Below are 26,026 nucleotides of genomic sequence, written 5' to 3'. Positions count from 1 at the left end.
GAAGCATTTGCAGAACCCCCTTCTTTTAAGGGATGGTAGCTTTTCCTCCATGGAAATTGGTCATAAAATAAATGAAGAAGGAAAGGAGGGATCAAGAAGATGGTCAGGAAAAGGGACACAAAGATGTATATATTTGTGATGTTTTTTGTTTTTGTGAGTGCGGAAAAAATAAAGAAATTAGGAAATAAATGAATGGCAAAATGGGAATAAACAAATAAAAAATATGCAGAGATGAAGAAATGTGAGGAAATGGCAATTTTTGAACTGATGATATAAGGAAGCATAGTTAGTTTATTATAGAATAAATGAGTATCATGTTTTTTTTCTCTGCACCCACACCTACTTTGTATATAGATACCTTTGATTATCTGTCTAAATGCCTGTGAGTCCCTGGTGTAGGCACAGTATGTCAGTGGTATTCCTTGTTGAGCACTCACCTGTCTACTACCACTTCAATTCTATTTTCTGCTCAGCTTCCATTATTGGGAAGCATGTCACTCCTGGAGCCACAGGCAAGGAACAAGCCGTGTCTTCAGTCTTCTCTTTTCTCTTCCAAACTAATGCACAAGAATGATGCCATAATGCTGCTTTGTGAATCAAGAACTGCAAGAAAAGAATGAAATTGATTGTAGATGAAGTGCTGTCAAAATCATGAATAACACTCATCTCTTCCCTTTCCTTCCCCCAGAAAGAATGATAAAAGGAAGGGAATAGCCCTAAAAACATCCAACAGCAATTCCAGTAGAAAATAAATTGGTTTTTTAATATATAAGTATTTTCTTTTGCATGTTTAATTTTTTGGAGGGAAAAGTTAAAATTTTCATCTGGGAGCTGGAAATATATTTCTCTTTCTCTCTCACTTCTGTGAGAGAGGAGAGCTGGGTTTTTATCTTATCAACAGGAGGAAAATGCATTAAGGCTCATTTAAGGTCCTCCCTCTTTTTCTTCCTAAAGATTATGGGGATGGCAGATGGAAAATGATTAGCCAGGAGCCAAATTAAAGAATTGCATAGAAGTGGCTTTGCATGTCATGGCTTGGACAATATATTCTGTTCTCTTTTATTGCTGATTTTTTTTTCCTCACTGATTTCTCAGCAGTGTCGGCAGAATGAGCTAAATTCATCATTTAGTCTGGCTGTTTAATCTTTAGAGCTGGGAATAGATTTATGTAAAGTGGCAAAAGCAAGAGCTCCCTTCCCACTTTTACTCCCCAGCAGTCTTCCCCCTGCCCTGCCCCCCATTCAAGAAGTAGATGGAAAGGTATCTTTTAAGCATCTTTTTTAACATAAGATGTTAAGCATCTCTTATGGGTTTGGGACCTGATCTCATTCTCAATCAAACAGGATTTAGAGGTGTTTGCCCCTCTAAAATAAAGTTGGTTGTCTTATGAGTTGTGATAATGTAGAGGCTTCCTTTCACCTATGCAACTGCTCCCCTTTCAGGAAGCAGACAGTAATTCTTGTGAGCTGGGAATATTGGGGAAGGAGCCACAAGAGTTGGTCCAGGCTGATGGTGACTGCTGTAATTGTGGTAAAACAGTGACCCATCCCCTAGAGTTTATTGCTATAGGTAGTAATGAGTAGCTGAGATAACTAAACTAAACAGAATCCTGGGCATCTTTCAACATATGGGTGGTCAAGGCAGTGGGAGGGAAGCAGTGCTTTGGCCCATTGGGACTGTGAGGGAGGAGGGAGAGAGCACACCAGTACCCATTTCTGGACATGGTGTTGACAGAGATTGACAGTGTTTGATGATTTTTCAGGAAATGCTTTTATCACAGTAGTTCTTCAGTTGCTTACAGTAGATTTTGAAAGGTTGTATAGTGTCACAGGTTAATTTTACTTTAGCATTTGTTTAACTTCTGTTGCTGTTTTTGGCTTTCTGACAAGATTCTGCTAATCAGTTTCTGTCTTTCTAGTTTGTGCATTGCAATGTGTGCAAATCTTGCCACCTATGCTCTTCTTCTCTTTTTACCTTTGATTAGAGAAAAGACTTTGAAGAAATTAATTTATATAGATAGAAAGAAACTGCCAGGTACCTTTTGTGCAGGATACAGTCTTTTTATGTTACTCATTGAAATTATGTGAATAATAGGAATCAAATAAGTATTATCTGTGAGTCTGCAAAAAATATTTCAGCTGAAGTCATGTGGATCCAGACATGTCACAGTGTTTTAGCAAGACCTAAAATGAGGAAAAGGAAAAAAGATCAACAGAAAAAGGGACCAGTCCCTTTGAAATACAGAGCAGAAAGATTCACTTGGTAGAAGTGAGCAGTGGGGAGGCAGATACACACATCTGAATTGCTGCATCCACATGAGGGAGGGGAGGAGCTGCACTCTCTGTGTTCCCAGGAGCAGATAAACCTGCTTTGATCAAATCTTGAGATAAAACTTCTCCTGGCTGTTCATGTTCATCATTGCATAGATTTTGAACAACAGCCTTCCCAATTGTCTTCTTATTGCCATAAGGTAGAAAATAACTCATCATTCTCTAGAATTTGGGCATTATTTCATCTTGTTGAGATTTGGTAGTAATCAGATTTGTGTCACCCAATAATGAATTTTGCTAACAAACTCCATAATATGGTCTTCCACTATTTGGGAGTATTTTCACCACACATGTAGTTTCAGAATATTTTTTTGCAGAGGCAACGATAAAAATGGTTTTACCAGAATCACTGGAATACTCTGGAGAAAACACCAGTTACTTTCCTTGCAGGATATGAAAGCTCACATGTTGATTCTGGCTGCAGCATCTTATCAGGAACGATCAGAAACAGACTGAAACTTTCAGTTGTACTCACTACTGTTAGTAAAACTACTACTGATGGAATAAGAGATAAAGCTTCTTATGCTCACTGCAAATGTTAGAGATTTCAAATTGGATATATTTATTTGTTAAAGGGTTGAACATTAAAATTTTGCTTTTAACTAGTTCAAATAATTTTCTCCTGCTGTTCATATAGTTTGAACCACATTATTTAAACCGATTCTTAAAAGATAATTCGATTTCTTTTGGAAAGTAAAATTTTTTTAACTAAAAGACATTCTTTGAAAAGGAGAAAGTCTAAAAATCAAAATTCATGGAAGCAAAAAAATTAAAGGTTCTGATCAGTGTTGGAAAATGAGTTTCAGCTGATATAAACCTTACTTAAAAACTGTCTGTCCATTTTTTAATGAATAGAAACACAGCTCTAGTAGATCTTTTGTAGTGCAGTGAACTGCAGGAGGATGTCTCAACATCATTTGTTGCCCCAAACCAGGTAATAAATTAGGAGATTTGCAGAACTAGGTTCTGCAGCACTCATGTATTAGAATTTAAGATTTTTCACAAATCTGCAGAATTGTGCAATGATATATCTGTGTGTATTCACAAACATACAGCAAATTTTACTGGACAGAGGCTTTTGCTTTTAATAAAAAACCTACCTGTAAAAGGAATCACAGTTGACAGTTGATGCTTATATCCAGTTGTCAGTGGAAAAATAGGTAGAGTTTTACTCAGTCTTAAGGACAACTTCAAGGTAGTTTGGGAGAAGTCTACTGAAGACAATTTCAATTTAATTTAGGAGAATGTGTACCTGTTTTGATTTTTATAATCTATGACGTATCTTTTCAAGGTAGTTCTTGATAATTCCTTTTGGAATAGGCAGCAGTCAACTGACAGACTCCAGAGAGATGCCTTTGTACCTAAATAGTGTAAGGAACTGTTTTCTGCAGAAGAGATCCCCACTTAGTGAAGCAGCAGACTCTCATTTCTTTGCCTGGGAGCTTGTGCTGGGTGCTCTGTTTGAGGATCTCCTGCAGCCTTTGGCAGGTTCCTGCTGGGCTCTGCTCCTGTGCATGGGCACTGATGGACACCCCCAAATCTGGTGTCAGGTTTGTAGAGTTCTCATGTAAATGATCAAGTTCTCCCTGGGACTTGGCTTTCTCACATCTCTTGAGCTGCCTGGTTCCTTAAGACATGCAGCATTATTCCAGGGTTCACAGCAGTTCTGTTCTGTGGAGTGGCTGTGTTAGTTAAACGGGAAGGTTATTAAAATAACTAATGCATCTGAGAAAGGCAATCACCATTGAAACAGTAAAAAAAGCAAAAAAGAGATTTTTTTACACCAAGTATGCAGATTTTAATATTAAATCCATAATTATCTTATCAGTATTTGCTTAAAGGCAGAGTTGGCAGAATAATAAAACGTGACATAGTTTGAAGAGCAGCACAATCCCATAGCTGCTTGTGTTACAGGCTGTATACAACAGGAAACTATAAAATATATTCATGGCATACTAAAATGTTTGGAAACCTACTGCAGCAGCATAGAGGGAAATGTTTCAGTAAGATCTTACATTAAGATGTTGTTAAATAGAAAAGCAAGAAACAGTACAAAAGCTTGATGTGTAAATAATCAAGTAAGTACCTTTTCTTCTAGAAATAATAAAATTTAGTAGATGAAAAAATTATAAATGGTAAATAGATGCTAGTGTGAGTGCCACACTAAAATACAGGTTGTGAATGAGTTAACAAAACTTCAGATGTTTTTAAGGAATTGCACTCTTCCTCTGTTTAAGTGAAAATTGAAATATAAGAGACATGCATAAGATAGGGAAATTTCTTCATACAAATAGTATAGTCATCTTAATTCATAATTTAAGAATGCCTATTAAGAGGAGGAGGTGACTGTATACATCGGGGGATATCCTGTATAACTGTATGCTCAGCTTTATTTCAGCCTCTGATTGAAATACATGAAATGCTAATTTTTATATAGGTTGTAGTTGGAAATTTATAAACTGTGTACAAAAGCATGTGGACATAATAATTAGTAATGCCATATCCATTCTGAATGAAAGAGCAAAAAACGATGCTGAGCTAGACTGTGCTAATCAGTAGTGTTAGTTCAACTACACAGAGATAATATGGAAATAAACCTCATAAATCCCACTGTGTAGAAGAGGGAGAAGAAACTCATTTATTTCTTCCCCCAAATCAATTCTTAGTAACAACCCAATAATTATTAAAATACCCCTTCTTATAAGTGCAAAATGAGAGTAATTGTGGAGGTGTGGTATAAAGCTAAGAAAGGACATGTTAATGTGCAAGGAAGAGTTTAAATAGGGAATTATGATATCCTTGGCTTTGTGCTGTGTAGCTGTCAGGCTCGGGCAGCTCGCTGGTCAATAGTGACATTCTGTGTGTCAGTGAGCAGAGTCTCCTGATACCTTAACCTGCAGTTCACACATTGCTGAGGCTCCAACTGTCGAACATTCAAGTCCCTTGGTACCACTGCAGCTTCTAGACTCTCCTGACTGGCTCATGTTTCATTCTTTGGCAATTTGCCCTAATGATATCCCTCAGGAGCTTTCAGACCCTCTTCTTTTCCATATTTAATCGTGTTATATTAATCTGAGTGCTGAGCAAACTAGGCTGCACAAATTGTAATTGTCTCTGATTCCTGCTGCAATGGTCTTATAACTGCTTTTCTTAATTTCTAGTGTAAAAATACATGTACAAAATTGTAGTGTAATTTTTTATTTACAAGTCTAAATGTCCAGGACAGCCAGGGTGTGAACCTTTAACTGCTGATCTGTTCCACAAAGAAGGTTGTTTTTTTTCCCTGTAAAATCCATAATGCTTCAACACTTGCTGTATGGGCAGGATTTACATTTTATTTTTTGCTCTTTGTTCTGTTACTGTGGAAGTTCATGTCTAATAAACAGTGCTATTATAAAGTTAAACTCAGGTAGTAATTTAGTTTTTGTATAGAACATAAGGATATTTTTTTCCATCAGTTTGGTCACTTCTACATGGGGCATTCTCTTAAAGACTTTTCCCCTTTTTTTATGAGGTTTGTTGTGCTACATGGGATGGATATAGGCTACCTTGTTTTGAACAGTCCTGATTTTTTCTCATTCTGTTGTAACTCTGTGCCTGCATAATATGCAAAATAATGAAATTTGAGAGACTCCCTGATAGCAAAGATTGATAAAATTTGAATTCTTTTCATATTGCAAGGTTATTTTGTTCACTTGTGGAATGAACTTGCCCCATTTCTGATGAATTCCATAGTTATTTGTTTGTTTTGGGGGTAAAGTGGTGGTTGTGGTGGTTTTTTGTTTGTTTTAGTAAACCAGAGATGTCTGTTGTGAGTGGTAAGCAGTTTGTATCACTTCCTTTTTTGATCAAGGAGTCCTTCATTTTCCATGATCCTTGCGCCAGGCTTGGAAGTCTCTGCTTTGGGAAGGGAGTTTTGGAAAATTGTAATTGAGTTGCTTTTCTATTACAGGGAATATTCACTTCAGGTTTATTTTTTTCTCAAAATAGTTTGGAAATCAAGATAATAACACAAACTTGCTTCTGAGTTTAGTGCTGCTCTGTGGCTCCATGCAGCTCCAGATCAATTTCAGTTAAAAATAGCAGAAATGGGGACCAGAAAAACTCCCCTGAGACTTTCTCACTCAGTGGAGCCAAGTGAAACTGGGGTGCACTTCAGTCCTGTGTGTTCATGGCAGTACTCATGTTTGACCATGGCTGCATCAAGTAATTGATGATTATTTCCCTTTTTTCAAGGGAATAGCTGAGCAGGGAGGGCTAGCTTGACTTGTTAGCCTGACTTCTTGCAGATGTTGTGTTGTATTCATACATCAGAGTTCTTTGTGGATGTGTTTTGGCAATTCAGAGTAATTTACAAAATTATATAATATGTGGTTTGGGGAGGTTAAGATTCTTGCATGTCTAAAGTTAATTTAAGATTTTGTATTTTCTTTTTATTCATGTCTTTTTTGTTGCCAATTCTGTGTGTGTGTTTTTTATTTTTAGTTAACTGCTTGTGTTCATGCGTCAGCTGCATTGTTATATCCAATGTATTGGCAACATATTTACATCCCAGTGCTTCCTCCACATCTGCTGGACTACTGCTGGTAAGACAGCTCACCTGTTATCCCCATTTCTGAGATTCTTACCTGTCCTAGAATTCTGAGTAACTGATGAAAACACTAACTCTTTATTGTGACTGAACATACAGGATCCAGTTAATGAAAACACTTAGGCCAGTGTTTAAATGGTGACTTGAATAGGGATATTGCAGCATGCTTTGATGTGGTGTTTGAATTGGTACCTTGAATTACAGTGCTGATTGCTATTAGTGCAGCATTTAGAATCCTGTTTGTAAGAGTTGTTTCTGTTCTATTGGTAAGAGAATTCGTTCAGTAATTTAAATGCAAACGTGTTACAGTTTTACTTTTATTTGGCTTTTATTTCAAGTTGAAATACATTATACTTATAGAAGCATTCAAAAAAACCAACCCTGATCATTTTTTCCAGAATCAGATGTTAGTATTCATCAGTGATTTAGTATTTGTATTTTAACTGAGCCAGGCTCAGGATTCTAGCCAGCACCTTCCCAAAAGAGCTTAAAAACTCCTTTTGGGACTCCAAAATTTTAATAATAAGAATTCTGCTTCTCCTGATGTGTTCTTGTTCACGTGACACACTTTGTGGTTTTGGCATATTTTTAAGTTGAACAAGAATCACTTTTTGATTCACATCTGATCCTTCAAGGGGATGATGTTTCCACATGCCTGTGTTTCACAATTTCAGGCTAAGACTAGCTTTTATTCAGAGTAATGGCAGAGATAACAAATGAGAGTTTCCATTTTCTGTTTAAGCAGGAATATCCATCCCTGGAGATTTTCACTTTACCTTGACCCTCTGGGTCTGTTATGGAAAAATGAACGATTTCTAGCTGTTCTAGAGATTGGCAATTATTATTATATATAAAAACTGAGACCTAGCCAGATACTTACCATGTTAATCTATGTTTTTTTCATAGAAATAAAATATGCTTATATGTTTGTTGGGATTTATGTTGTTGGTTTTGGTTTGGGATTTTTCCCCCTTAAATCTGTGAATGCATTGCTGTTCTACTGAACTTTTGTTTTCAAACAGATTCTCACTATGTTTCCTTAAGTGTCTTTGATAGTTTTTCCTGAAGTTCACATTATTTGTCCATGATATAAATTTTTTTCTAGGGTAGTTATTACAATTCATGTGTATATTATTTGCTGTTTTTAAAAAGAAAACAAATGTTCTTATCCAATTCTTCCCTTTACTTACAAGTATAGCTAAGCCTTTCATCTTTAATGATAGTTTTCTTTTGAAGAAACTCTGTCCTAATTGTTTCTCCTCCTGCCTTTGATAAAATGCACCAAGTTGGGTAGAACCTAGGTGTGTTTTAGTTTTTTTATTGCTTGAGCTTATGGCCAGAACCTTTGTAATTTTTCAGATCATCCATAAATGCTGTTTTCAGAAGGCAGATCAACACCTTTATTCAGGCTGTATCCTGTAGAGTACATCCTGACTATGAGAAGATTTTTTTATTTCCCCTTCTAAGCCCAGCTAATGTTCCAGAAATAATAACATTAGATGCTGTACACAGCTCCATGTGATGATGATAATATTTGGGATTCTAGGACACTGTGACATGACCTGAGAAATTTTTTTGCTCATTAAATAGAAGCATGGAGTTTCTTAAACTTGTAAAATTCATTCATATCCCTTTTTCTTTTTCACAGTAGTACAATAGAGTGGAGAACAAACTTCCCCTGTTTTAGAGATGTTCAAAAGGAAACATAAAGTTCATGAGAAGAAATGCACAACTGATGAATTTATCACAGTAACTGTAATTCAGTTTGACTCAGATTTTTGTGCATTTACATTTCTCTTTCTGATCATCTGAATGGTTCTTTTGTGAGAGGGTTGGAGAAGTGTAATAAAAACACAAATTACTTAGCTTTCCTCATGTTCTGGTGTATTAACAGTAAATAAATGTTCTCCTCATAGCTATATAATATATCAAGTTAAAAAACCTTGCTGAATTCTTAAGGTCAAAGTTTATAGTAGGCCTGACCTAGTTTGCAGTCCAACAGGACTGTGCCAATTTAAAAATAATAAAAGAGTTTAAAAGTTATTTTGTATACTTCTATTTTTTATGTCAATTCAATAAGCAAAGTTCTTTCTATAAAAGTGCAGTTTTTCCTTTTAGTTCCACATGAGTTTTCATACCTGGAAATTTCATTGTCACTGTTTCACTTGGAATTGTTGGGATGTCTTCCATGAACTGTCATTTTCTAAGTGTTGTTCTGAAATGTTATTCAAATACATGAAGCAGGGGAATACCAATTGGATAGTTTGTTCATTCTGTGTTAGTAAGGCTGTTTTAAAACTAAGATAAAATATATTTAAATATATTAATTTAAAGATAGGCCTGATTCTGTAGCTAATTTTTTTTTTGCACATTAATCAAATAGCATATTTTGAGAGAAATCCACTTCTTTTTTATTAGTTGGACTAAGAATCTTAATAATATCATAAAGATAAAGGATACAATTCTGTAGGGGTTAGAATTTGATAAATTACATAAAGTGCCTAGCTGGTACATTTTGTAAGCATGACAAAAAAAGAAAAATATATCTTTGAACAAAACAAAGTTATATTAAAATTATTTCAATTTTTCCACTTGCCTTTTTAATTAAAAAATCTGTTAATGTCTATTCTGCTGCCTGATTTACAGGCTGGATTTAGAGCTAAAGTAGCAGATGATGCTGGAGTAGCCCAAACCCAGATGGTCAGTGTGGACTGTGACATCCTCAGGACTGGCCAAGCTCCAGGGTGTGAACAGAGATTGTGTTTATCAACTTCAGGAGGGTTTTTACCCCCACACAGCTTATTTTGGCCTTGAGTGCCATTATGGGAGCTCCAGTGTTAGAATTGGAGTGACCATCCAAAAAAAACTTTCTAAAAGTTAGCAAAATATAGGCTGAGAAAGTAATATTAATTGTAGCTGCAGCAAAAAAAACCACCACAGAGTTAATAAAAAATTGAGTTTTATATTATGTATAAAAAAAGATTTCTACGTTTAAGTAAAAGGAGAATGTTGCACTCAATGGAGTGAGTGGCTGGCTTTCAAGAAAATTCTTACAAAAATTAAGTTTGAACATTGATAGAGTAATTATATTTGAATAAAATGAATTTTTGTAAAGGAGAAATCTAATTTCATGAAATTTCTGTGTAATATCTTGGCAAACTAAATCACTGATATTAGAATATATGCCAGTTTTGTCTGTGCATGATAAAGCATCTGTTCTACTGGTGCTCTGTTGAGAATATAATGCAATCAGAAAATTTAAGTTACAATTGCAATAGGTCTTTATGAGATTTGGTCTCTTCTGAATTAGGATATACATATGCCTGCTTTCGTGAGAATGGGACAATTATTTTCCAATTAACTTGGATGTTTTGCATAACATAGTAATTATTTTGGGCAGTGATACCACAGATTGGTATTTTTGGTGATAGCATGCATAAGCAAGAGGAAAGCTCTGTAGCAGCTCCCAGTGGTATCATAGTAAGCAATTTCATGTACATATTACAGACCTCTGCTGTTAAAACTTCAGAATCCAGCAGTAATAGAAGCCACTTTTTACTGAAAACAATTAAATTGACTTTCCATGGCTGCAGTTTTTATTTCATCCATTTTCAAGATGTGCTTTGTACCCTTATTCTGTTAACTTCAGAATCAAAATGATGTAGCTGTTGCTTTGTTCTGTAAAGAGCTACATGCTTCCCTTTTTAATGACAGATTTATTAATGGAGCAAATCACCATCAGCTATCTAAGTCAGCCCAGGCTGATGTATGAGTGTATCTCTTATAGTCAATGTAGGAGAAAACAAGTGTGCATAAAATCCATACATGACATAGCACTTGTTTTCACTGCAGTTTTGCCTGTTCACCTGAGGATCTGTTTTGCTGCATATTCTGCAGCAGAACTCTCAGTTATGTGTCAGCTATAATCATCCTTACTGGCTTGGTTAAATATGTTGCATAGTACAAAGCATTCTTAAAATTACAGAGTGTTTTAAAGCTGTTTAAATCCTTTCTGAATGTATATGGGTGTCTGCTCTGGAGTGTCACTCGTTTACAACTCCATGTAATTTGTGAACTACAAAGTCATAGGGATTAGCCTGGATGAGGTCATCAGGAAGTGCTAAAATTTGTCAGTATTGGGCTAAGGAAAAGATACATGGAAAAATAGAGGCCTCCTCTCCTTTTTGGAAACCCCATTGCCTTGGAACCTTAAGCCATGACAGTTTGCAATTTCATTAAACCTATATCTTAATGTCATAGACACCATGAAATCTTGTTTGGGCCTCAGTCAGGCTGGGGTTTTAGATTTTGTTTGAATTTTTTTTTTTATTTTATTGATCCTCTCCTGTGGGACATTGTTAATGAGAGCAATTGGCTAATCCATAGGGTGTACAGATTTTTCTAAAATGGGCTATAGTCATAGGCAGGTGAGAATTGCTTTTTCTGGTCCCAGAGGTGGGACCAAATGGATGAGACCACATGAAATGTTGCAGTGAAACCTTGCCCCATCCTTGGGAAGTCAATCACCAATCAGTCAGTGCCACTGGCTCAGATCTGTGATCAAATTATTGCCATGGGAAAAATTACAGTGTGAGTTGTGTACCTTTGTGTGTCATCTTGCCTTCCATTATTTTTCAGAGATTATTTTTATTTAGTTTTTTTTTTTCTCCATGGTCTGTTAGTGATTTATTTGCCATTGAGTTGCCTGAACTAGCCTGTCAATTGGTTGCTTCTCTGGAGTGAATACTGTCAGTAATCTCACAGTACCCAAAAATCTCATGGTGATGGCTGGAGGTTTTTTCCTTCGGTGCTGGACACTGATTGTATTCTTGGTCAGATGTTGCCAGAAGAGAAGATTGTAGGAAACCATGATAAATCAGCCTAATTCAGTTTCTTGCTTGTATACTGCAGGAGGTCTTATTGCAGTGGCTTTGTGGAAATTTGTTCTATTTGGAGAATATAGTTCCTTGTCATATGGAAATTGGAAAGGAGAATTTTATTATTTTGAGCTAAATAGGATATTATACAGCTTCCAAAGTCTTGCCAAGGAAGGGTTTCAGAACCAAAACTGGTGGTAATGATGTTCATGTTGCATCATGGTGATGGTGACCAGGACCATGTCCTCCAGTTGAAAACCAGACCACTTTGGGAACATTGGCTGGGTTAGCTCATTGTGGTCAGGGTGAAAAGCTGTGGGACTTCCTTGCTCATAGTTTGCAGCAGCATCCTTTATTTTGTGGTTATCTTTACTACAAAATAAAACAAACTTTTCCTTGTCTAGTAAACATTCATGTAGCAGCTGTGATCATTTAATACTGTCTTAAACAGTGACTTTCTACTAGGTTCTTATGTGCCAAGATTTAAAATACTCCATTAGTGTTGTACTTAATACTTGATGTTTTCCATTTTCTTCAGTGCACCAATGCCTTATCTAATTGGCGTCCACTTAAGCTTGATAGAGGTAAGTTTACTACACACTTCAGTGTACTGGGAAGGATGAGGTGTGTATGCCATAAAAAAAAAAAATTAATGGAAATGCTTCAGAAAAAGTCCCTATATTTTAGCATGCAGAATTACAAAATCTAAACTTCGTATGCTTTACTAAGTAAAAAAAGTCCCTCTTTGAAATCTTACTTTTGAAGTGTTTTATGAAGACATGTAGCTCTGCATCATGATTTGTTTCTCTGTCCAATTAATAGCTCAGTGGTAGTTATTTTCCTGCCTTTTAGTACTTAAGCAACAGATTTACCCAATAATGAGGAAAAACTTATTTTTCAGGAACAGGTAAAATTTATTTTGGGGTCACCATCACTCAGATTTCAGCATTATTGTGATTTCCCAGATAATTTATATTCCTGTCCCTCTGAAAACTTGAATCTAACCTCCATCCCATAATGTTTTTAAGTATAAATTTAGAAATTAGTATTTTTTGCCAAAAAACAAGAGGTGGCTTTTACAGATTTGAATGTAAAGCAACATAATAGAATTCACCTGACTGGTGTACAATAGCTGGGTGTGAAATAGTTTTGTCTTTTTCCATAACCATTTGATTATGCTCTGAAGCCATCTGATTATCATGCAGAGTAGATAATTGATTTTGGAACATTATTTGATTTACACTTCTGCTAAAGCAGTTTCTGAGGATCAATTCACATCTGCTGAACTGATGGGGTGGGTTCTTCCCTGAGCCACCAGCACTTTTGTTTTTCCAAAAACAGACCTTCTATATCATCTACACTTCACAACTACAGGCACAGCCTTCTGTGCTCCCAAATCAAGGTCATATGACCTGCATGCATCAATCTTAATATCTTGATTAGAATGCTTTTTCTTATTCAATAAGGAAATAATGGAACTGAAAGATTTGCCCTGAAAAAAAGAAGTCAGTTCCTTCAGGAATTATTTCCTGCACTGCATTATTATGTATTGTTGTAGGACCATATAGAAAAGAGTTCTATCCCTTTTTCCTGAAAAGAACAAATTGTTTAATTCTTAGCTGCTAGCCAAGTACACTGATGAAAAATCATTTTATCCATTCTTCTGTGGTAATTGTAGGCATCACATGTTTGGTACTTACATAAATGTAAAAATGTACTTTTTCCTGGTTTTCATCTGATTATATGATTAACATCCTCTGTGATTTTCATGAATATGAGAGAATGTTGTTACAAGATATGTGTAGTTCCAATATATATTTATCCAATAAATTCAACTGTGTTCTGTATAAACCTTGGTTATCAGGAATTTCTTTCATAGATAATATAACCTCAGTATTTGAAGAATAAGAAGTATTTTTAAAAGCTAGTCTAATGCTGTATCTAATTCAAAAATCCTGCATCTAAAGCTCTGATTGTTTTTTTCCATTACTGTCTTTTGCATTAAATCATCATTTTGATTTAGCACATTACAGTAAAAATGTACTTCAGGAGGACACCATAGTAAATTGTTTTTCCAGTATTTTTTTTTCTTCTTAACAGAGAGTAAAAAATAGATCACTGGAGGATGTGGTTTTACTAAATGTTGACACAAACACTCTAGAAACCCCTTTTAATGACCTGAACAACCTACCTGGTGAAGTGGTAAGTCTTAGACATTTCATTCTTTTTTCTTATATAGATGCTTGAATTCCTCATTGTAATTTTTTGCCTCGTTTTGCTAACTGCTATAAAAGGAAGAAGGGGGTGAAAAGCACCTAGTGCAGACCCCTATATTGGAGATTTTTACCTTTCTGACAGCTGAGGAGACGCTGAATGGAACATCATATTCCTTATTGTAAAAGTAGGATCATAATTACAAAGCTAGCTGCATTCATTAGGCAGAGCTGCTTTAAACGCAAGAGCCTCTTCATCTCATCTTAATCATTATATTACAAAGTAGGCATTTCTGTCTGCCTAGTGGCATGTCTTGCAAAAGAACGAGAGAGTTTTTGAAGGCAAAAAGAAGAAGGGGGCCAATTATCGGCTTCTGCTTCCCTGCCACCTGCCAGCGCTTTCCTTTTAATTAATGATCTGATGGCACTGGTCAATATAATAAGAAATGCTTGTACAGTTGGGGTCAGAAAATTCAGGCTTTGATCTTCTTCAACTTTGTGAAACATTTATTTGTTTTCTCTAAATTATTTCAGTTTTATTTTAATGTCTTCTATCCTGCTGAGGGCTGCGTGAATGAAAACCTATACTGTTTGTCATTTGCTTTGGCAGAGCAAAGACTGCTTACTTAGAATTCTATTTGTAAATTAAACTGCAAACCCAGTTTGTCATAAAAGACATCTGATCCTTTTGAAATGACGAAAGCTGTCTTTTGTCTGTAAAGGATGATAAATTAAGTGCCAGTTCTTTCTGGACTTTGATCTTGCAGAGGGTGCCCCCCCCGCTTTTTTTTCCTTTTTTTTTTATTGCCTATAGGGGAACATACTCTGTATATAATTTTAAATAGTCACAAAATTCACTTATCTTGTTTTTCCCGATAGAGCTCTAAAATAATATAATTGTGAAACCACTGTTTTCATTATTCAATTAAAGATGCACAAGCTATCACAAATAGTTGTCAAGACAAAGAATTTTATATCAAAATATGAAATTAAAGAGTTACATTTTCTGAAATTGTAATTCATAAAAAACCCCTGTCATAATCAAAGTAAGATCCTATAGAGGCATACCGTGTCTTTTGTTATTGTTGATAATTTGTATATATTTAGTACAATACAAGGCAAACTCTTGATGAAAATATTTGTGACACTGCCCTTTGATTTTAAAGATCTAAAAATAAGTCTAAACATTTTTATAGATCATCTGGTCAGTCTTTGGACTCAGTATCAACTACAGTTCAGAAATGTAAAAGTCTATAAAAATTATTGGGATGTCCTGTGATTTACATTAGTGTATTTATTATTGCATTGGTATGTTTTGTGGTGTTTTGTGATTTACATATGCATGGATATGTATGTATGCACATGTATATATGCACAAACATCTATGCAGTAACTTTGAATGTATTCTATCATTTGAGAGTATAACAAATGAAGTACAAAAAGTTATTTCCTGGTGTGTCAGTTAAAGCTGCTAGCTTCCATTGAGTGAATAGGGTTGAAGTTAAAATGCCATGAGGTCCTTCGAGCCAAAATGGATCTTTGTGCAATAAGAGGCCCTTGTCATGTGTTTTACAGGTGCATATCAAAATTACCTCTAAATCAGCAGGCTAGCATGAAGGAAATAAGGATACAGATCTCCTTACTTCTAGAAGTGTGTTTTCTCCCAAATATATCTATGTTATTACTGCAAATCTTAATGTAGGTTATGCAAGTGTACAAGCTACAGACTAGACTTACAATATTTTTTCCATAGCTAATATAAAACAGAAAAGAACAGTGTTCTGTGCAAAATATACTTATAGAACTTGAGGATTTTATACTGAAGCTTTTAGTTGAATAATCCCATCTCTTACTTAACTTCAGTCTGTAAGGCACTTTAATTAAACATTTTGGTGGAATGCTTATACAATTATAGTTGGAAAACCTGGAAACAAAAGGCACAAAAGGCACAGGGCTGTGTTTGGTTCATAAGGTGACAAAATGCTTGTCCTCCTTTTGCATTCATGAGGAGCAGTGCAGCTACTGACATCCTGGGGAAAAGTATAAGACACAGGAGTGTAGAGTTAAAACATTAAAGGGAATGTCAAAGATACATGTGTGAAGCATTTTAACTTATATAGAGAAAACTCATAAGCATACATACAAAAGTAGTAAAACTTCTGATGAAAAAATATAATAAGTACCTCTGAAAGGCATTAAAATAGAATGAAGAACTGAAAGTATAAAAGAAGTTGTAGTCTTACTGTCCCTTTCAGAAACTGATTCCAGGTTAACAGCCTAACAAAAGAAATACAGTATTTTCCAAATTTCTAAAACTGTTTCTTGTGTCCAGAGGGAACAAAGTGATTATTTTCTTGATCAATAAGCCTGATGATGTCCTCACAGCATAGTTATTTAATGGTTTACCCATGGATATATGCTCTGATAATGAATTTTTTCATGATAAATTTCAGATTGAAAGAAACATTATTCTATGGCATTGTCTAATAAACTGTATAATAAATTAACTGAGATTTAAAGGCATTTTTAAATCATTCACTTAAGCATTTAAATTATAGTTACAGGCTAGATGACTTTCCATGCATGTGAACTCTATTATTCTGTCAGACTGACCAGTGGTCTTGACTGTTCAAAGGTCAGTGGTCACAGTTGTCCTGAATTACCAGTCCTTTTTTCATGAGGACCCTCTGCTGCGTTGCATGCTGTAATCTTCTTAATGGCTTCATTCCAATATTCACACATAATATTTTAGATTTATTGACTGTTAGAAATACTACCATGCCAGTAGCAGTTCCGCTACTCCTAAGGTATTTAAAATTGGAAGAATAAATCAGGGCAAGGCTTTCAGGAATCCTTTGTTTTCTTGGAAGAGGGAAAGCCCCTCTTTTTTTGCTCTTCTGACAAGTAAGCTTGTTTTTAAATTTCATCATTTCACTGTGAATTTGTCTATCATTTTTAATTAGAAAAAAAAAATAAGGAGCTACTTCTCTGGGAGTAAATTTCCTAATATAATAATACTGAGATCACCACTTTTTAATAATGTAAGGCATTGGAAGAACATTCATGACTATAGACTGAAATTTATAAATTTTGGGCCTGACCCTGCTTGCACTTAACTCTGACATAAAGACTTCTCATTTCTCAGATGTGAACACATTCCCAAACAGCTTGCAGAATTGACAGCATCACTTTTAGCAACCAAGTCTTAATGACTTGAAATCATAGACAGAGCAGAACTTTTATAAATATGATCTTCAGAAAACAGCAGACTTGATAGTCTTTTAGCTTCTTCTGTGGTTGTTAAATACTGTCAATTGCAAAAGCCAGAGAGCTATTAAAAGATGTGTAGTGTTTGTACTGGCTGATACTACACACTGTGGTGCAGTACAGAATCTAAACTGGGCTTTAGAGCTTTAGTTTTGAGATTCCCAAAGTCAAAGGATTTTAACACCATAAATATGAGCATTGCTGTTCTAAAAATAGCCTTGGAGAAGTAGGCTGTAATTCACGTAGAAAATTGGTTACTTTATGCAGCAATTACTGGGAGTGCAAATTATTTCTTAAAATATGATTAACGGTAATGTAAAAAAATTAAGGTCAATATATGACAGTGCAATTAAAATTTTTTTTGCAAAATATAAATTTCATAATTTATGATTTTTTCCCATCAGAAAATAGCCAAAAAATATTACTAATATATTTTAGAAACTCAGAGCAGTCAGCACTGTTTGCAGTGTTTTGAGGCAACTGTTTATTGTGAACAAGTTCTTCGAGCTGAGATTCTGTTAAAACTTTAAATAGTTTTAGGAGGTAGAATATGAGATTTAAAAGTACAACTAGTTTTGAAAACATTTGCATATAAGTAGTTGTTTTTGTCAAAATGATGAAATTGTGATTGAATGCTGGAGGTCTACCTGAGATGCCTAAATCCTCTGCATGTAGATGATAATCAAATACATAGAAACCCTTTACTAGAAATACTGATTTAAATATCAGTCTCTGGTTTGTTTTGAGATTTTTATTTTGTTCCTTTTCTCTGTGATCTTCTCTTATTTTCTTGTTTTTGAGAGTGAACTTCTCCTTTTATAGTGGTATCACCTGATGGAGCACAGGAAAAAGTACTTTAAAATGTAACAAGTGTTGCAAATACTAGAGAAATATCTAGAAATGTTTTCTCAGAGATCTAATAGTCATTTGAAACTTCAGTGTGTGGTTCTATATTCTTCAGACAACAAACATGTAAAACATAATTCTTCTATATGTGTTTAAATTTGTGTGTGCTTTTGAGTTTTTGAAGGAACAAAGGCTTTGATTAATAGCTATGGGATCTTAACTTGCTTTTTAATTTTATGTGATTCTTCCATTCACATGGATATTGAAGAGATATTAGTCATGTTTTCTGTCTATCAGATATTTAGAATTTAGGAGTCTTAGAAAAGATGTATGGTAACCACTTAAATAAATGATACTTTTTGTTTCAATGACCAACACAGTACGTTTCTATGTTTTAGATACACTTCATTACATGTCAGTATCATCTGTATCTTTGAAAAACTATTGTATTGATTTAAACTTTCCTGAAATTCTGATTGCTCTTCACTGGCAGTGTTCAGCAGTCCACTGAAGTCACCTTCCTACGAGAAGCTGTTGCTAGGAGAAGATAAAAACAGTTTGCTTCTAGTGTAAATTAATAATACCATTGCTGCAGCAGATCTCTGGCATCTTTCAGAAATAAATTTTAACTGCATTCTAACCCCTGCAGTTTGTTGTTACTTCCAGTTCTTTATTTTTAAACTTTGTAAAAAGCTATTTCTGCAAAAGAGATACAAAGAAAAAATGTTTGGCATCTTTAATCATAGATAGATGGATTAAAATACACAATACACAATAATGTGTATCTGTCTGGAGTGCCTGCCTCCCAAGTGCCAGCCCATTGGAGGTTCTTAACATTGCTGAGCTAATAACACACCTATATGGCAGCAGAGCAGGAGATTGGTTGTTTTCTACTCTTCTTTTTATCACATTTTTTTGCCTTAAGCATCCTGTTAATCAGATTTGCAATAGGGTGCTTAGGGCCTGCCAGAACTGAGAAAATGAGAAAGTACCCTTTTCATTCATGTTCCCCATTTGGTCATTTAATCCCTCTGCTCTGCATTATCTTTACCCCCTCTCTTCTCTTAACCTGTCCTATCATCTGCCATAATTTTCCTAAAATCATAAGGTATAATTTAGAAAAATGTAAATTTAGAGGAATATAGAGACTTTTCTACCTTTTACCTCTCTTCCTTTTAGAAGATGCTTTGCCAGTCTTAACAGAGACAAAATTTTAACGTTGGCAGTTCTTGCAGACTTTGTTATTGCTTTTGTTTTAGTCAAACAGTGCTACTGTCTATGGGCAGATCTTCCTTGTATGCATTTATTTTCCCTACAATGAAATCTTATTTTTACAACTCTGAAATAATCATACGATACAGAACAAAAGAAAAAAAAATCAAACCACAAAACCAAGACATGCATTTATTTTTTTCAACCTTGAACTTCTTAACTGGTTTTTGTCCCCAGACTTGTACTTTTTTGTTCCTTTTGAGGTGTAAGGCAAGAACGTAAATGAGCCTTGGTGTGTGCTTTCCATGGGCTAAACGAATCAGGCTCTAAACTTTTATCTAGATCTGTGGAGCTTGGATATAAATTGAAAAGATCACAGCTATGGGGAAAAGACCTATACTGTAAAGGCCTTTCTGCATAGATTATGAACATCATAACTCAATAATTTTTTTTCCAAACTATAGTTATAATTGGACCCAATGGGGGTCTCTCTCTTTGATCAGATCACAGTAACTGTGACTTTACACTGGAAAATGTCACTACTGTGAAGGTTTATCACCTGTAGAGCTGGTCTTTTCTCTGATGCCATGTTCAGTTCTCATTAGCATTATTCAAAGTTTAGTTGTTAATTAGGTTGACACTTCAATTACAATCATCATCTACAAGAGCAGTCAGGACTGCTTGCATAAAGAAACAAAAAGATAGTCATTCTTGCATATATTTCCAAAAGAATATATTTCCAACAGAAAGCTGTTTTGGTGATAAATTTATATTTATAATATTGCATTTAAATAGTTAATCGGAATGTTACTGCATTTAGGGATTTAAATAATGCTTATTGAGTATGTTGCAATACAAGGGGATGTAGAAATGTGTATTCTATATAAGTAGTCTTGACTTATTTTCCAGATGTCTCTCATGATGGAAATTAGGAGACCACAGACTATATCTGGGTATAATTCCACATATCTTGTAATAATTCCAGAATTACATGCTTTTCCTCCAAAGTATGTCCAAGTGACAGTTATTTAAATTAAAATTTCCCCCCTTTCTTTTTTTTCTTTCTCTCCAATTGTGTCCAACCAGTGGTTGTTATTTGCCAAGTAAAAAAAGACAAACCTCCTTAAAAAAAGTCATACACTGTAGTCAGAATGATCTTTTTTCTTTCTTTTTTTTTTTTTCTTCTAAGTGGCAGGCATTTCCCAATTACTGTTTTTCTTTTCTTCCTTTTAACTTATCTTCAAGGACAATTCTAAAGGCAGTGTAACAGTGAATTTACAAAAACTTTTCTCAACTATTTGACTATGGTAGCAAGTACTCCCATGATGCATGAAAAATGATGTAAGATAGGAATTTGACCTAAAATAAGAGATACTCCTTGACACTCAAGAGTAAGTGACCATTAAGAGTCCTTAAAAATAAGCCTTCATAGCTTAAATGAAACAGATCCAACTGTCTACATGCAAGCAAGCAAATACATGTTATGCTGGGGGAAAAAAAAAAAAAACTGCAATAAAGTGACTCACGTGCATTTTACTGTAAAATAATTAAGCTTATTTATGTCAAGAGGCCTTGGGAAATAAAAAAAAAAAGAGAGCATAAACCAATCTGCATTAGCACTCTACCATCATCCCCTGCCTTCATTTCAATTAACAGACCAGCAGGTGCTCCTTGCAGTTAAAAAGATAAGCTATCAAGGAGGAGGATGAATTTTTGGCTGACCTATAGACACTACGGTTTGCCTGCTGATTGAGTTCATACCTCGCTGTACCAATTCCTGAGGTGTTAATTTAACTGTTCCACTCTGTCACGCAGGTCTCGGCCTTGAAAAACAAACTGAAGAAGCAGTCGACAGCCACGGGCGCCGGAGTGGCCAGAGCCTTCCTGCGGGCACAGGCAGCCCTCTTCGGCTCCTACAGAGATGCACTGAGATACAGACCTGTAAGATGGCTTTTTATCCCCTGCATTTATAACAGCACGGTCCCATTCTTTCAAGAGAAATATCAAATGTTTTATCTGGGTCTGGAGTAGTTTGTGTTAAATCTTAGAGGATTTGGAAGATACCACCATCTCTCGGCAGTGAGTTATACTGGAAAAGGCTCATCCAAAGTCAGCTTATTTGTATCGGTTTTATTCTTTGTTTAGTATGGAATCAGATTTTATTGGGGAAGCTGCTCACACACAGCTCACATGGTTTAATGTAGTGAAGAACTGAAGGGACTGTGCCTTTCAGAATCCATCATTTTTCCAGAGGTTTCGCTGTGTTGAAGGGCGAAAGCTTCTTTCCTAATAAAAGCCATATATGAGTCAAACATGCATTTCTCCTCTTATACACTTACCTTGGTTACACTTTGAAGACAGGAGAAGTGAAAACCCATTTCATCTCATCAGAAACTCAGAATCTGTATTTTTCTTATTTTGCTGGTATTCGCTTGATTAATGTTTTATGAACTTTCATCATTTCAAAATAATAGGGGTAACACAGATTGGGCATGTTGGAGATAAATTATTTTATCAGAAAAAACTTAGAGATTAATTTCATGCATCACTCCAGATTATTTTTCTTGCAGACAATTGATCAATTTGATCAGATGCGCTGAGATGACATTGGGTGAATCGAATTCCAAGGATACAGTGTTTAGTTGTCTGATGAATTCAGATAAATTCAGATTTGACAGAAGAAAAATCATCCTCACTTGAGGAGTCAAGTTAGTAAAGCTGGTAGGTGTGTGGAACATGAGTAGATGTTTATTTTGGGGTTGAGAACAGCACTCTAAGGAGCTGTGGTATTCCATGATGGAAATGGATAGGATGGTTATTAATTCTGAATGAGGGCTTTACTGGAAGGAACTTTAAGGTACAGTTTGGCCCTTGGGTCTTCCTTCTCCCCAAGGGTTCTCTTCCAGGCAGTCTTTTGTGCCATGAGCATTTTGCACAGCAGCTGCCACTGAGAGCCACTGTTAGGAGAGAGAAGGTAACCCAAGCAGACATGGAGTCATGTACAGGTTTAGTTCCTGTGCTTGTGTTTAGCAGTTCTCTTATGATATGGAAATCCTGTTTGCATTCCATATTGAAAGGACTGAACCTGTTTTAGAAATTGCTGAGTTTCAACACACTGCTTGTTTCAATAAAACAAATAATCTCAACAAAAAAGATAGTTATCCTTTGTGCCATAGTGCCATCACCTGAATCTAATTTACTCCTTAGTCTAAAGGTGAGGACACTAGTCCATGCCAACTCATGGCAGCTTGCAGTAAGAGCTGTTAAGTCAGAAAAAGTCTTTTGGACACTTAGGATATGTGCAAACAGAAGGATGTCAGTCTGCTTGATGTCCTTAACTCTGTTCTGACCAGAAATAAGCTTCTGCCAGTCCTTTGTTTTGGTAACTGTGGAACTGAGTGTGCAAGTTCTTTAGCATCCTGGTTAGCATCTCTTTTGAAAGGAGCTCACCTTTTACCTGATTCCCATTTTATTTCAGTTTAGCTATTGGCATATCTGAGATCTCTACATTTGCACTGTATTGGAAGCAGTGCACTGTGCATCAACTGGCAGACATTTGTCAAAATGACCTTTGAAGTCTTTCTGAATTATTTTCTTTCGCAGATTTATCTTTTTTTACTTCACTGATTGCATATAAGAGAAGATATTTATGAAACCTGTGGCCTGATTATTTTTTTTAAAGACACGTTTTTTTCAGAATATCTTAGCAGGCAGAAGTCTGCTGGCAAATACTAGCATATCTTGGATTGATATCAAGTTGTCTAAAGACAAAGCATATAAAAAAAAAAAATACCCCCTTGTAACTGTTATTTTGAGCTGTGTTCTCATAATCTTAACTAATTCAGCATTTCACATAATTTGTGTTGTGAAAGAAAAATTTAATTTGCTCTGGATTAGCAGAAGTTAAGAGGATTTTCACATGATTATTCAGCTCATTCTGCATTTGCCTTTGTGAATTAGAAAGCTGAAAAAAGTCAAATCACATTTGGCTCTATTAGGAATATTTTTCAAGAGTCTCAAAGCCTGATAACTGCTATTGCAAATAAAATACTTCCCTTTGTTTTGGAGTCTGTGATGCCAGGTCTATTAAGGTAATTTAAACCACAGCTATGGACTTAATTTACATTCTTTCAGGAACTCAATTAGTATTTGTGGAGAAGATTTCTAGAGGTATTAATTAAATGACAATATTTTCCATATAGATTTGAAATACTTCTGCTATAAATAAAATTGTATTCTCAAAATGAAGAACTGATGTTTTTTGGGGTACAGTTCTGAGGATCACAAACCTCCTGATGAAAAATAAAATAATGTATTTGGACAGTTATCAATTGCTGGAAAGTTAAAAAACACGTCTAAGTAAACTATTTTCCTTGCAACAGTGTGTCCTGCACAATTTCAACTTGAAACATGAAACAACTGTCATTAATATTCACTTTGAGTAAGGAACAGCTTTAATAGTGTCTGTACTCATCCAACACTTCTCTCCACTCCAAACGCTGTTCATCACACTGAACACTCATTCTGTGCAAATGTTTGTTTGCAGCACAGGACAGATTCTCCCTGGTACAGCAATATGTCTTGGACAAACGTCTAGCAATTATTGAAAAAAATGATTGGTGAAAGGCAAAATGGGAATCTTCAGGGGTCTAGCAGAGAGTTCGTGGGCCTCTGAAGGACCATATGGAAAATCTGACTACTCCAATACAGACAGGAAATATGACATGTAATAGAGAAAGTTTATAATAATTTTTGTGCCTATTAAATGATAATGAAACACTTAATCCAGGAAAAAAAAAAAAGCTGTTTTTCCTGATTTAATCATTACTAAATTAATCTGTCAAATTGATATAACTGTTAAGAATACTTTTTAATATGCTACACTTTACATTAGCAAACACTGTGTGGTAGGAGTGGATCTGTAGAGCAAAGCAGCTCAGCTAGTGCTCAGGACCTGACACAGTGTGAATTTCTGCCTTCATTGTGGTTCTGATTCTAGTCTGGTGTTGAATACCCATGGCTAGCTGGAACTCTGCTTTAGTTTAACCCAGAAGGAATCCACCTCACAGATGGTATGTGAGGATGATTGAAAAAATTGCTTCAGTGTCTTTCGATAAATGACTTAAAAATAATCCAGAAGTATTATCAGTGGAGTGATGAATTATAATGGTTTTCTATATGGTCTCCTTCATATAGAGGACTGCAATCCATTTTGAGACATTGTTTACTTTGGGGGGCTCACAACTTGGCCTTGAAGCTTGTGTGGCTCCTAATTTCTTTGGGTAGTCCAGCATTTGGGAATTTCTCCTGGATAATGCTTGCATGTTCCAGGTTTCAGAATTGAAGGTATAGGTGGAACGTGGACACAAATATGGCAGTTGTGAAGTTTATGTCATGTTGTTATCAGGGTATGTGTGATGATGTGTTTCTCCCAACTGTTTTACTTTACACATTCTTCCTGCATGTACATGGGCAGATGAAGGCAAAGACATGTTTTTCATAAATCATATGCAATATGGGCAGTTAATGAAATATTATGTGATGTAAAGAATTCTTAAAAAGGTAATCTATATCTGGAGAGGGAGAGGTAGATAAGAATACGAAGAAGGAGTTTAAAAATATCAAATACAAAATATTTGTCATGACAGAGATTAATTTCTCCTCTTTTGGCCATAAAGTCCTTGAAGCTCTTGATGTTAAAACAAATGCAGAATAGTTTTATTTTAAGTTGTGATGGTTGGAGCATCACTCATCAGAAATGATGGAATGAAGAAGAAAGGCTGCTGGCTTGCTCTGGAATGCTCAGCAGTAGGAGTTTGGAGGGGACAGGATAACCTTCATGGTGAATATGGCACAATCTGTCAGACCTCTCTGGAATCACATGTTAACTGGGTGCTTTGGCCCAGTATTGACAAGCAGTGACATCAGCTGTCCAACAGATACTGTGTTCAATATACAATAAATCAGAATAATATAATAAAATAACTACAGTTTATATTGGAGAAAAATTGAGATTCCGAATGCACGTGAATTATTTGAGGATGCACAGATAATAAATTATTATAGAGTTTCAAAATGACAGGTATCTGAAATGGGCATTGACTTGTTTGCCTTTCCCCCAAGAGTTAGGAATAAAAAGGACAGCAATGCACAGAAACAGTAATGAAATAGCAGAACATTGTTGGTGTTTAAATCCAGAACCACTGTGTGTAATACCTGTTATGACTATTCATTTGAGTTTCATAACAATTCTATTTTACATGTTGAAAACCATACTGTTTTATTTGTGTCGAGGACTGTTATTGGTCCTTTTTTGAATATAGATACTGTGTTAATAGGAGTTGATTTGAGGTATAATTTGAGTGTAAGAAATATCAGTATATCTGAATATTTTGGGGGGTTTTGGCAGATTGTAAGAAATTTACACATTTTGGGAAAATTTGTTTGTAAATGGTACCTTCCTGAGAAGAATCACAGCACATGCTCATTTACCCCTTGGCCTTTATCTCTGAATGTCATGACAGAGATTTTTAAAAAAAGTAATTTGAATATCAAAATAAAATTATGTTAATTGTTGTAATAGAACTAATAGTAGGTATAAGTCATGCTAGAGTGAGGCAATGTTTTTTGCAATAAAAAAATATTTTTGCTTCTTGTTCAAGTTAAAGATCACCAGATTTAGAAAGCACA

At 35.3% G+C, this 26,026-nt stretch overlaps 1 protein-coding gene across 2 annotated transcripts in view; it reads left to right on the top strand.

Moving 5' to 3' along the window:
* DENND1B (DENN domain containing 1B) overlaps nucleotides 1–26,026 on the top strand; it is a 140,307-nt gene that overhangs the window by 84,567 nt on the left and 29,714 nt on the right. For both annotated transcript variants that reach the window (XM_079313487.1, XM_079313486.1), the window contains 4 exons: nucleotides 6,816–6,916; nucleotides 12,337–12,382; nucleotides 13,899–14,000; nucleotides 21,152–21,277. In XM_079313487.1, the coding sequence (XP_079169613.1) occupies nucleotides 6,816–6,916; nucleotides 12,337–12,382; nucleotides 13,899–14,000; nucleotides 21,152–21,277 (375 nt within the window). The remainder of the gene's footprint in view (nucleotides 1–6,815; nucleotides 6,917–12,336; nucleotides 12,383–13,898; nucleotides 14,001–21,151; nucleotides 21,278–26,026) is intronic.

The sequence above is a fragment of the Erithacus rubecula genome (assembly GCF_903797595.1).
Source record: "Erithacus rubecula genome assembly, chromosome: 10".
Taxonomy (NCBI): domain Eukaryota; kingdom Metazoa; phylum Chordata; class Aves; order Passeriformes; family Muscicapidae; genus Erithacus; species Erithacus rubecula.
The sequence above is the reverse complement of the archived record's forward strand: the minus strand, read 5'-3'. Positions and strand labels throughout refer to the sequence as shown.